The following is a 13,673-nucleotide window of genomic DNA, read 5'->3' on the forward strand; positions in this document are numbered from 1 at the left end:
TTCTATTTTTCTATAATTTGGAGATCCTAATAATAAAAAAGATACTTTTATAATTCAAAAAAGTGGAGAGGGGGAATTTAAGGCTTTTTTGTAAATGAACTTCCAGCTCCAACCCCACAATAATTAAGTATTGATTACATTTATTTTCTTACAGAGAAATCTGGGCCCGATTTCTAGCTTTTGAAAGTAATATTGGTGATCTAGCTAGTATACTCAAAGTGGAGAAAAGACGGTTTACAGCATTCAAAGAAGAGTATGAAGGCAAAGAAACAGCTTTACTGGTAGATAGATACAAGTTCATGGATTTATATCCTTGCTCTGCAAGTGAACTAAAAGCACTTGGTTATAAGGTATGTACTTAGGATCAAGATGTGCGTCCTTACTTTTCCAGTGTTTTAGAATAGTTTGTGGATAAACTTCATTCTAAAGAAAACTCTGAAGTAGAAATTAATCTAGTTTTAGAATAGATTTGCATAAAACAAAAAAAAAAATTCAGGGATTTTCCTTGGGTTTATGAAACATTGAGTATCAAAAGTACTGAACAAAATGAGAATTAAAATGAGATTTAACAAATACTTTCATTCTTTCCCTGAAATTATCAATGCTATATGTCTAATGAGCAGATAGATGGAGGTGTTGGGGAGGGAAGAAAAACAAAGGAAAATCTGAATGTCATCTTAGGTATTACATTTTTTTTCTAGTAGTTCTTAAAACTGATGAATATATTTTGATAGGAGATCTTAGACTGAATGTAGTTCCTGTTACATATTTATAGATATAATGGAGGAATATTATAGCTTGTTAAATCCATAAATTTCCTTGAGTGATCTGTATCTTTAAAACAACCCTCCTTCAGTGGGGCCCTTGAGGAAATTAGCTTATCTAGAATGGAACTCCTCTGTGTAGACCACTAAGTCATAAGAAAACCATACTGGTTACCTGTACCTGTCAGACCACAAGGAAAGATGAATGTTTACACAGCCCCAGAAATAGCCCTTGCTGAGAAAACCATTTTTCTATCATTTCTTGATTTTTATGTGTCATGTTAACAAAGACCAAGATGGAAACCCAAAGGGAAGCTGTATCCACGAGTCCTAGATTGGTCCCTATAATCCAACCAGCATTAGGATGTTCCTGACCATCATTCTCCATTTCCTCACTGTCCTCTTTTGGCCCGTGTCTCATTGGTCTGGTGTCCAAACAGATGTTTGAGAAAAATGACCCATAATTAAACTTAATATCTTTTTATTAGTGGTAGGTCCAGTCTGTGCCAGTCCCAGATTCCTATTCTGAACTCAGGGTTTCCTGCTCAGGGCTGAGCAGGTTCTGCTTCTAGTTGAACTATTGCTCAGTAAAAAGCCAAAGACATTTTAGACTGTGTGGATTTGTTAGGAAATGCTATCTCAACTTTGCCAAGTTGAAAAGGGAAATTAAGGAAATTAATGAAATTTTTAAAGAGCTTACTGTTTCTAAGTAGAACCACTTCCTAAATATGAATTTTCCATCTTATATTTCTATTTCTACTCTTTTTATTTGGGAAGGATTAATGTGCTTCTGTGTTTGTAACATGTTACATGAGAGAGGGAAAGTGAGAAGAAGGTGATTCCCAGTGGGCCTACTCATTTAGATTTGCCAGCAACTGCACATGAGCAAATTTTGAGAAAGTGAAATGGTCTTATTTTTTTTTTTTTAAGAATTTTTATAAAAGTTTATTTGAGCCAAACTGATGACATTTGCTGGGAAGCAAGATCTCAAATGCACCCTCTTGTATCCCTTGATGGCGGCAAAAATGGGCCTTTTGAGCTCTAGACAGGCAGATTGATTGACACAGGTTGGCTTGTAGCAGAGGAACTTCTCTGGGGTAGGGTCTCTGCTAATAGGTGGCCGTTTCGCTCCCTTTGGAGAGTTCTTCTCAGCGCTGGCAGGACATCCTGATGGGGCTTTGCTAGTACAGTATACTAAAATTAGACAGTGAATGGGCCTGTGCTCCAGTCTTCTGCTTCTTGACTGTATGACCTCGGAATATTAGACACTCTTTGAGCTTCAGTCCCTTGTCTAAAATGGAGATGTTACTATTGGCCTCATCAAAGGGAATAAATGGCTAAAATTATCTGACAAATAGTGGCTGCTTGATAAGTGTTCTTTCTCCCTGTAATAGTATGTTGGGAATAATTTTTTATTTCATTAGCAAAATCTTACTAGGTAGTATATAAGTAATGATAAACTTGATTTTAGCATTCATGAAGCAGGACCTCACTTAATCCAATTACTTCATTTAAAGAAACAACATATTTCTTTAGTGGAAGGGAGGAATCAGAAAAATATCTAAAATTGCAGATTTTCTTCCAAATTACCCCACTTTATACTTACGTATTTACCCATAAAAACGTATTTACATATTTACCCATAAAAACTTGTAGCTATCTGACCAATGTCCTACCTGGCAACACGGTGTCTAAATTATTTTTAACTGGGGTTGGGTAAGGTTATAAAACACCAAATCTTCAGTCTTTTAGCATTCCTTGTTGAGTGTTTAACAGTCTTTACCGTCATCAAGTTCTTGCTTATCCCTCTTCTCTCTCTATGATTTTAACCCAATTACTCAGTGTATCCTCAAGAATGTAGAATTGCACAATTATACTCTACAAGTCCCTTTTTCAGGTTTAGGATTCTTCTGTTCTGCATTTTCAGGATGTCTCCCGTGCTAAGCTAGCAGCTATAATTCCAGACCCAGTTGTAGCTCCTTCTATAGTGCCTGTTCTGAAAGATGAAGTGGATAGAAAACCAGAATACCCTAAACCAGATACTCAGCAGATGATTCCATTTCAGCCACGACATTTAGCACGTAAGCCATGACTTTAGATCCAGTACTGAGACCTCAGTTTGTTTATTGATTTAAATCCAGAGGTGTGGGGGGCAAAACAATGTGACCTTTCCATTGCAGGTTATTAGACCAGGGTCACTATAACACGTGACTTGACTATAATTTTTGAACTACGTTAAGAATGTCTAAAAAAAAAAAAGAAAAAAAACCTCAATGATCCAGATTCCAGTAACCCATTTGGGCAGTGATACTTAGTTTTCAGAAATTCTGCTGCACACAGATTACCTATAGAGCTGGAAACTTACTTCACTGATGTTATTTGGTATTATTTATACTTACCTATGGGTAGTAATCCCTCGATCCCTCGAGATCCTATTTGAACCAGGCCCTTTTGATTAAATGTGTGGTTGAATAACTGACTTTAAACAGGATTGCAAACAAATGACTTGTGAGGCTTAGAAATGGTCTCTGACGAAAATGGACTTTAGTTCAGCCCTTGGGTTTCTATGCAAAGTCACTTGTTTACTCTTCTGCCTCCCAGTGGCCATGGAGGGGAGACTGCTCTCACTGTCTCACCCACTTGAGTTTGGTCAAAGATTTAAAGCACTGAAAGCAATTTAAAATGTCCAGAACTAAGCAACATAGACATAGAAAATCTTTATATACAAATTACTTACTTATTTTAGCTCTTAAATGTGTAGAAATTCTTCCATTCCATCTGATCCCTACTTCTCTTTCTCTTATAGCTCCAGGCTTACACCCTGTCCCTGGTGGAGTATTCCCAGTACCTCCTGCAGCTGTTGTTTTAATGAAACTTCTCCCTCCTCCTATCTGTTTTCAGGTTTGTTGACTATTTTCATGATAGATAAACTTGCTCCATGGGTTACAGTAACTGTGCTTCATATCTTGTATCATGGGAAATATAAAGTAGTACTATTTTAACTTGTCAGATTATTGGGGATTAAAATTTATTTGTCAACGTCACTAATCAGAGAAATATAAATTAAAACCACAATGAGATATCACCTCACACCTGTCAGAATGGCCATAATCAATAAATCAATAAACAAATGTTGGTGAGGATGTGGAGAAAAGGGAGACCCCGTGCACTGTTGGTGGGATTGTAAATTGGTGCAGCCACTATGGAAAATGGTTTGGAGGTTCCTCAAAAAATTAAAAATAAAACTACCATATGGCCCAGCAGTCCCACTTCTGAGTATTTATCCAAAGATATCCAGAGCACTAATTCAAAAAGACATATACACCCCTCTGTTCATTGCAGTATTATTTACAATAGCCAAGACATAGGAGCAACCTAAGTGTCCATCAGTAGATGAATAAAGAAAGAATATGTGGTACATATACAGACGAATATTACTCAACCACAAAAAATGAAATCTTACCATTTGCAACAACAAGGATGGCCCTAGAGGGTATTATGCTAAATGAAATAAGTTAGAGAAAATAACACATAGTTATTACACAGTTTCACTTACATGTGGAATCTATAAAGCAAAATAAACGAATAAACAAAACAGAAACAGACCCATAGAGACAAACTGATGACTGCCAGATGGGAGGCGGGTTAGGAGTTGGGTGAAAAAGGTGACGGGATTAAGTACCAATTAGCAGTTAGGAAAGTCACAAGGATGTAAAGTACAGCACAGGGAATATAGTCAGTGATATGGTGATGTGTATGGTGTCAGGGTACTAGATTATCAGGGGAGGAGATCACCTCGTATAAGCGTCTAACCACTATGCTGTACACCTGAAACTAGTATAATATTGAATGTCAACTGTAATTGAAAAATAAAAAAAATTTTTAAATAAATAAAATGTATTTATTGTCAAAATAGGGTCCTTTTGTACAAGTGGATGAACTAATGGAAATTTTCCGAAGATGTAAGATACCAAATAGTAAGTGATAAAAGTGCCTTTTCTTAGAGTGGAATTCACATTGTTGTCTCCTATGCAGGAGAGATTGTTTTTCTTTGCCACTGAAGTTTCCAAAAGCAGCTAGCCATCGTGTAGAAGTACAAAGAAACCTAGGAGTGATCCAAACCCTCTTTGACACGGAGAGACTTGTTCATATTCTAATTCCACTAAGTAAAATGTCATAAAAGCTCATCTTTTCTATTCGTGTGAACGTGCACTATCAGACTTGGCTTATGAAAACCATTTTATTAATTTTAACAGCAGCTTTTGTCCTTTCCTTTAATTATTTAGTCAGTAGTGCTATCCCATGCTTTGCTAATAGTAGGCTATGAAGTTAACTATAAAGTATCCAAAGTAGTGACACATATTCTTTCATAGCACAGTAATTTTCAGTGTCTTCCAATGTAATTTTCAATGTCTTCCAATGTCCGTTCTGTTTTGTTTTGATAGCTGTTGAGGAAGCTGTGAGGATTATTACCGGTGGAGCCCCAGAGCTAGCTGTGGAAGGCAACGGCCCGGTGGAAAGTAATGCAGTACTCACCAAGGCTGTCAAAAGGCCCAACGAGGACTCAGATGAGGATGAGGAAAAGGGAGCTGTCGTCCCCCCTGTTCACGACATTTATAGAGCACGGCAGCAGAAGCGAATTCGGTGAAGCGGGCTCAAAACCGGCCTCTGAAAGAAAACTCTTATCCAGGATTCCCTTTTTGCCTCTTAAGTCATATGTTTAAAAGAGACAATGCTTTGTTACAAGGTTCTTGGAAACAAAGTTGTATTGTCATTGGTGCCTCTATCATATGGTTCTTGAGAAAAAAAACAAACCAACCTGTGTGAATTTTAGAATATGGAACAGACCTATGCTCCAAGCAAAGTTAGGTTTTCAAAAATGTGAGAGCAGTACAAAACGGCAGAACCACATTTTGTTCCCTCTTCAAGGGTGTCTCATATGTGCCGCTTGAAGACTTGTGAGTTTTCAACAGTTTTATTTTAAAAACTGGATGGCTTATGATTGTAAAGCATTTTATCACATTTTCTGAAAATAGTTGTTCTCGGTTTGCTTATGTAGAGTCCTGCCTTATTGTTTGTTTTTATTTATGGCAGAATGTATGGAATCTGTTTTGTAGTTTAAAATTTTAAAACAATCCTTTAAAAAAATAAAAGGATCTCAAAAACGTCACTCTTCTTTCTGCTGCTTTCATTTAAAATTTATTTAAATGAAGCTACTTATTTAGCCAATACCTTTTCAAAATAAATGTCAAGGCAGAGTCATCTTATATTTACTGTGTGTATACTTAATTACGTGTCCTCCCCGGCCTTTTTCGTTGCTAACTGAAACATAAGGGATCTATTTTTAAAAGGCAAACTAACCATTTTAGAAGTCCTTAAATATGAATGCACTTTCCCCAATTAACCTGGGGCAGATTGAGATATTATACGTATAATGTCTCTTAAAAGCATGTGTGGGAATTCCTTTAATCACCCACTGTCATGTTCTAACATAAATATATTTCAGAAGGGTGCTCAGTGCTGAAGAACGTTTTTTTTCATGAGCTAAACACAGATAGCACTAAAGAAAACTGTTAGGTTGGTGCAAAAGTAATTTTGGTTTTTGCAATTATTAACCTTTTAAACCATAATTACTTTTGCATCAACCTAATACTGCAGCAAATTAACCAAATTAATTACAAACTTGTCATGCGAATTAAGCTCAAAGAATTAGGTTTTGCTCATCAACAAAACAATCTGAAGGGCACAAGTAGTACCATATAGCATAGATTTTAAAATATAGAAATGTAGAGATGTATAGAATCTTTCCTGAAGTGCTATTTTTGGATAGTGTTTTGAAGAAGACAAAATGTTTTCAGATACTTATAATGGTTTGTAATAATGTGCCCATAAATGAGAAAACAAAGCCACATGAATGTGCATGAGAAATGATCTTTATTTTAGCACTGTAATAAAGAGAAAACGTGAGCGCCTGCATGTGCGTGCGTACACACACACACACACACACAAACCTACCTACCTACCCACCTACCGTGGTGTAAAGTGCCAGCAAACATTGTTAAGGCCATTGTGTCTATTATTAATATAATTACTCCTACTGCATTTATTTCTAAGATTTGTTTTCTAGAAATTATCTGATCTTTAAACATGAAAAGGATGATTTCTTGTTAGAAGAAAACATTTTCTAATGTTCTAACTGTTCTAGATATAATGAATTTTTAGTTTTTAATATGATTCTGTCTAAATATTTGATAATTCCTTTTGTAAACATAGTTGAATAAGTAGCATGATGTTGGACATCTGAATTTACTTTTGGAACTCGAATGTGCAGACAGACTCTCGGGGGATAGCCAGTGCTCCAAGTCAAAGGACTCATCTGTATTGCTGGAACCAGAGAAATTTCCAAAAATATCCATTTTACAGAAGCAATGACAGAATCTCCCCCACAATTCTAGAACTGGATAAAATTTAAGAACTGCAAGTCCTTCCTAAACAAAAATTAGTCAAACTCTGGCCTTTAGCACTAAATTTCAAACCAGAGGTTATGTCTATGTTGCCACACCTGGCAAAGTAAAAGGTCATAACTACCTAGTAGTAAATGTAAAACTGAAAACCAAATTGTACCACTGGGAAAGAATGAAAAAATACATCACTTTTATCAGCACATTGACCTTGGTCAATAATTACGAATTCATTTGGTAATTTTATAATCCTGCATTGGCCTACATTTAGTATGTAAAACTAAGTGTTCATTTACATAGTAGTAAAAGTATAATTACCATGTTCATAAATTTTGGTTTTTTACATTTCAATTCCTAAAACAAACTTCATTAAAGTTGGTAGTTCTTCCTTTACACACTTGACTGTGACCTTCAGCAAGTGAAATTATATTTACTTAAATAAAAATTTCATAAGTCTTGAAAGATAATTCATAGCAAGTAATGAAACTTAGGTACCTGTTAAATATTCAACAGAAGTGTGATAGCTTACCAAGTTTTGGGAATAAAAGTCAAGAAAAACAATTCAACAGTTTAAATTTTCTTCCCTGTCTGAGCCCTGACCAATGTTCTGCTTTGAACATAAGGAAGACAGTACTTTAAAAAGAGGCAATAGGGCGGCTGGATGACTCAGTTGGTTGGAGTAGGAGCTCTCAACAACAAGGTTGCCGGTTCAATAACCTCATGGGATGGTGGGCTGCGTCCCCTGCAAGTAAAGATTGAAAACGGCAACTGGACTTGGAGCTGAGCTGCCCCCTCCACAACTACATTGGAGGACAACAACTTGGAGCTGATGGGCCCTGGAGAAACACCCTGTCTCCCAATATTCTGCAATAAAAATTAAAAAAAAAAAGGCAACACTGGACAGCCGGTTTGCTCAGTGGTTAGAGCACAGTGCTCATAACACCAAGGTCACCAGTTAAATTTCTACATGGGCCAGTGAGCTGCACCCTCCATAATTAGATATTGGGAAAAACTAAAAAAAGAAAAAAGGAAAAAAAAAAAAAACATGGAGCTGATGGGTCCTGGAAAAAAACACACTGTTCCCTAATATTCCCCAATTTAAAAAAAATTCAAAAAAATAAAAAGAGGCAACATGAATAAGAAACATGGAAAAAAATAGTTTGCTTCCATTTTAAGGGTGCTTTTAAGTCAGAAGTTGCACTTAAAGCTTCTCAATGTTTTGTTCAGATATGACAAACCTGACTGGTGAAATCTGACTTGCTGCTAACTCCAGACACATCTGATTTCAAAACGAAACACTCCATCACACTGGACCTGTAGATTAGTTCTGGTTCTTAGGTTCAGAAGGCAATATAGTAAGGTATGACAAAAACCCATACTAGGGGCAGTTTTAAGTAAAATTCTACCCTGTTAAGATTTCTGACACTTATTTTCTAGGACTTTAGCTATTTCTGAAAGCATCAGTTAATGTCTGATAGGCTAATCAAGCTTATTGGGCTTAAAGCTTTCTCCTCTCTCATCCCATCGAGTTGATTTCAATACTATGAATAAAAGGCTATCTATTATAATAGTTACACAACACAGAATCCAATTTAAATGCAGTTGCAAACATCATTGTAGTTCTTTATTTAGAGTATGGTTTCAATGAGATTATGCCTTTAAATATGAGTGTCATAGCCCATCACCCATTACCATTCAGTCATCCATTCATTTGTTCGTTCATGCATTCATTTAGTTCAAACAACAGTACAGAGGTGGAGATGGGGAGAAATCACTGAGGTGGAGGTGGACACTGGGAGATACGGTAACACTGCGGCTCCAGTAGGAGATGATGAAAGGAAATAATAGTCTTGGGACAGGATAGGAGGGAAACTATAGGCCTGTAAAATGTGCCTGAGGGAAGGGAGGTTGGCACCAACAGTTAACGATAACAGATGTACACCTACAGGTAGAAGTTATGTGCTCTCCTTTGTCATTAATAAAGGAACTTACAGTCCATGCACAAAGCATTCTAATATCCATTATCAAATGTTATCCTCACAGGAAGTATGAGTTGGTATTGTTCCAATTTTTACAGATGAAAATATTGAGGCCAATATTTTGCCTTACTGGCCATAACGCAAAACTAGTAAGAAGGCAACACAGGAAAGACTCAAACCTAGATCTTCCTCTAAATCAGGAGCTTTGTGCACATTCCTACTGCAGTCCACTTAAGTTATTTAAGTCAGATTTATCACAGAATGTCAGAACTGGAAAGGAGCTTCCCGATCAAGTCTGGTCCTTTCACTTGTAGGTGTTAGAAATGGGTCCTGATTTGCCTCAGCTAGTATGGAACAGAAATGGGATCAGAACTCTGGTTTCTTGACAGCTCCCCATCTTGGCACTCTACCACCCTGCCTCCAAATGAAAACAAACACAAATGTTAGACATATAAATCTGGAAATAAAACAGCAAACACCTATTTCTTTTGAAACTCTCCAGGAAAGTTGGTGGCAGCAACACCTTTCTATTCCCAGGAATTTTAAGGCTTGGAGAAATGAAAATAAGCACTGCCACAAAAACAGAATTGTTGAATAATCCATTCACAATCATCAGCCAGTATGTGTACCTTATATGCCTATTATGTCAAACTTAATAACTTTTCTTCACACAGAAAAAAGTTCTTATTACCTATATTGTCTGCTGCATTTAACCAATAAGACATCCTATCGGTGTGGTTCTTACCTGAAATATATTTACAGTTGGGTTACATGGTTATATAAACAATCACATGTAACAGCTTACTTTAAAAGTAATGAGATTTAAAAACAAAAACACCTAGACTAATAATCTATCCACTCGAGAGCTGACAAAGTAGGTTACTACTTTAGACATTCATTCATTCATTCGACTGTCAAATAAATCACTTGTTGATACTGACCTAACTCTCAAGGCTCTCAGTTCTATCCACATGTAGTAAGTACTACTGCCAAATAAACTTAGCAGTTTCATAAGACACGTGTTTCCACAAACTCAATAGGCAGGAAATCATGTCAAATCTAATCAGCATGCACTATATAGAACCAATTCATTATGGTGGGATAATTTATATGCCATAGGATATTTTGTCGTGGAGGGAGAGCTAGAGAACTGTAGGGAGGAGTTACAAGTAGATGCTTAATCATTTCCTGAGTGACTAAATGAACTAAGTGAATTTTCCTGGCCCTTAGTGATAATCCCATGAGATTCCAGGAGAAAAATTAGCTCATTTATCTTCAAAGAGCAACAACGAAACGATTCAATATGAATACTGTGATTCTGAACTTTGCCTCCTTCATTCTTGGCTTCTGCCACTTGTAGAACTCCACCAGTGGAAACTGAGGTAGGGGGGTTCATGAGAGTCTGTGAAGCTCTCCATTACACGATATGCATTTAAGATTTCAAACTGGCCAAACTTTGTCAATTTAGGAACTTGCGAGGGGAAAAAAATTTTTTTGTGAGAGTTAACAATTACGAAAGAAAGCAAAAAGAAGAATTTTGGAGATTTAGGAACAACAACTGCGGGAAGTAGTGATCCACCTGGTGTATTTGGGGGTAAAGCTCCCCTCCTTCATTCTTGGAGGGGGAGGCTGAGGTGGGCTGAGTGCTGCCCCCTCTCGGTCTTCCCAGCAGGGGAACTAATACCACACAGCCCATGAGCACGGCTGCCAAACGGCAACCTCACCTCTGGAAACCATTCCAAGAGAGACCGCACTGAATACACTATAAAAGATATGATTTTGTTCTTTGAAAGTTCTACTTACTGAACTTTTGTCCCTTTCCAATGAAACTAGGGAAGATATGTCCTTGAGTCTAAACTTGAATGATATGACGTCTGACCACATAATGCAGCATACATTTTTGATGGCAAGTAAAAAGCACGTGGCATGTATCTGGAGAAATCATATTCTCCTAGTACAACCATTCACTCCTCCGAAGCCCGGTATCACTGGACGGTCTACAGGGTAAGTGTCCCCTGGCCGCCCAGACCCTGGCCCTCACTCCACCCACACCCTTCGTCACCTTTAATAAAGGGACTCCTTGCATTATTCACCCCTTGCTGTCCCAGCAGTTGGAGATCACTGCCAACAAATGCATGGTTCTGCTCCTAATAAAATGTCTGAAATACACACGTGCCCATGCACACATTTTATTTTTTTTAATAGAACAGGTCATCTATGAAACCCAAACTCCCCTTTCAGTCACAGGCTATGTCAGGAATTCTGGTCACTGAAGTTCCTTGAAAAATACTGCTCAAAATCCAGGGATTTTCTGTGACTTCCTTACCAAAGAAATACGTCAACGTACACTATTTTATCTGAAACCACTTCACTCTAATTCTGGAATTCCTTTCCAATCAATAACATCTGTGCATTGTGTCAGACTGAATTTTTCAGTAAAAATTCCTGACATTTATCTCCTTTTATAGTACACTAACATATATTTAAAAATATAAATATTTCCTCCTTAACTTTCAAGGCTTAAAAGTCAAAGAATTTCCTTTCTCTAGATCCCATAAGTCATAATCCTATCATCCAGGCTCAGGAGTAATTTGGGGTAAAAGAATAAGCTTTTCAAAATCAAGTAAGTCTCCTCTAGAACAAAAGGGCTCTGGAGCTCTGGCTAGGTCAGACAGGGAGAAGCAATAAATGGGGGGGGTCAGCGGGGAAGGCAATAAGACTGTATAAGCCCTTCTAACACAAAACACCTGGAGGGACAACAGGTGGGAAGCTCTGCGAGAGAGGGGCAAGAGTCTAAACACGGTCATGGCTTAGTTGCTTCCAATCCTGGGTGACTGTCAGATACTCTTGGGTGTGTGAAAGAAAAACTACCCAGGCAGACGAGAGGTCCCAGCCTCCTGGGAGAGGCGGCCACAATCACAATGGGGTGTGGGGGTTGGGGGGTAGAGACACAGGGCAGGCAACCATTTAAAAACTTAAGATAAGAAAAAGCTTCTTTGATTTGTAAACTTTCACTCATAAATACAAACCCTCAAAAGAGAATTCAGTGCATTTTTCAACAAGTCTTTTCAACAGTGATACACGATATTCTTCCTTTTGGAATCAATGCTACTAAATACCAATGTACTAAATGTAGCCATTTTCCAAAGCAGCGTTATAGTTGAGAACAGGTATTCTGAGTTAAGTAGATAATACTGCTGCTGTAGGGAGCATACACGTTAGGATCTGACAAGGATCTTACTGAGAATTGCATCATAGTAGGGACTGAAGACCATCTTGTTATAGTTGACCAGGCGAACGAATTTAACAGCAACTTCCTCCAGTTCTGTTTGGACCGGACCCAATCCCCCAGGTACTGTGGGCAACGGCTTCTGATGACCTGATGCAAGGTAGGTTTCTAAGAAGGTCAGGATTCGGGAATCTGGGATAGAAAAGAAAGCAGTTGGTTGTTTCTTGTTCGGGGTGACCTTACAAACGTCTGATTACGCTTCAGTTTTTAGCTTAAACATCACCTTTTCAGGAACGTCTTTCCTGACCACCCCCCTAGATCAGGGTCCACAGCACCTTGCACTTCTGAACAGTCGTCACATGTGTCATGTTTCCTGCCTCCCTCTACTGGTTAGTTTCATGAGGATAGGAACCATGCTTATCTCGTTCATCATTCTCTCCCCAGCATCCAGCACGCTGCCTGGCATGGAACCTGGTCCCAGTAAAAGCTCAAAATACATTTGGGAAGCAAGGATAAATGTATGAATGAATAAAGGGGGACAAGAGTGTTCACAGGCTCTGCTCTCAGAGGAGCAAGACATACTGACACCAGCATTAGCCACTGAAAAGCCCCAATTCCAGCACTGTTGGCTGTGATCTGTCTTTTCCCACTGAACCCACATGAAAGAAGCATGAGCTTCCTTCTTGAACGCCACGATCGAAAGCCACGGAGTTGTGGGCATTTGTAAACTTGTCCTACTCTGAGGAGTAATTTAGGTTGATGGTTTTGTAGCCCATTCCCCTCTATGACACGTCTGTACTCTCCTGTGTATAAACATGAGTGTGTGCAAGCCATATATCTTGCAGATTTTATTAGAAAAGCAGCAGGGACATTCATATCGAGTAAGCTTTTGCAAACTTCGTGCCCACTCTGTGCCCTGGGGAATCTCTCAGGGACAAACGACTTAGACCCTTTGGGACCCAATAGCTCACTGACAGAGAAACTGCTGACCGGATGAGTCTGATCACCCCTGTCCCAAAGATAGCTTGGTTTTCGGATGGTTCCCAGAGCTGGAAGCCTCTCCCAGAAGTGGAGACGCTCAGATCATTCCTACCAGAGGGCTGGTTTGTGTCCCCATGTCTACAACTGGCTGTTACTAAACAACCAGGCTGGCAGACAAAGAGCGGCTCATTACCAGTCGTCTTATTTATAGGCACTTTCCTGCATTTCTACCAAGGTCGATAATATTAATGGTCTTATA

General features: G+C 38.3%; 2 protein-coding genes across 5 annotated transcripts in view; one reads left to right on the plus strand and one right to left on the minus strand.

Annotated features, from left to right (window-relative positions):
* Nucleotides 1–6,031, plus strand: part of CSTF3 (cleavage stimulation factor subunit 3) — a 65,207-nt gene extending 59,176 nt beyond the window's left edge. The window contains exons 17-21 of the mRNA XM_081064951.1: nt 155–350; nt 2,692–2,845; nt 3,571–3,665; nt 4,681–4,741; nt 5,210–6,031. Coding sequence (XP_080921077.1) covers nt 155–350; nt 2,692–2,845; nt 3,571–3,665; nt 4,681–4,741; nt 5,210–5,412 — 709 coding nt within the window. The 3' untranslated portion in view covers nt 5,413–6,031. The remainder of the gene's footprint in view (nt 1–154; nt 351–2,691; nt 2,846–3,570; nt 3,666–4,680; nt 4,742–5,209) is intronic.
* A 2,788-nt stretch (nt 6,032–8,819) lies between these two features.
* Nucleotides 8,820–13,673, minus strand: part of TCP11L1 (t-complex 11 like 1) — a 30,403-nt gene continuing 25,549 nt past the window's right edge. For 2 of the 4 annotated variants that reach the window (XM_081064952.1, XM_081064953.1), the window contains exons 10-11: nt 12,446–12,625; nt 8,820–9,622 (exon numbers count right to left, since the gene is read on the minus strand). In XM_081064952.1, coding sequence (XP_080921078.1) covers nt 9,549–9,622; nt 12,446–12,625 — 254 coding nt within the window. In that variant the 3' untranslated portion in view covers nt 8,820–9,548. Of the gene's footprint in view, nt 9,623–10,992; nt 12,626–13,673 lie in introns of those variants that run through there. The other 2 variants (XM_081064955.1, XM_081064954.1) reach the window with 2 other exon arrangements.

The sequence above is a fragment of the Rhinolophus hipposideros genome (assembly GCF_964194185.1).
Source record: "Rhinolophus hipposideros genome assembly, chromosome: 10".
NCBI classification, from domain to species: domain Eukaryota; kingdom Metazoa; phylum Chordata; class Mammalia; order Chiroptera; family Rhinolophidae; genus Rhinolophus; species Rhinolophus hipposideros.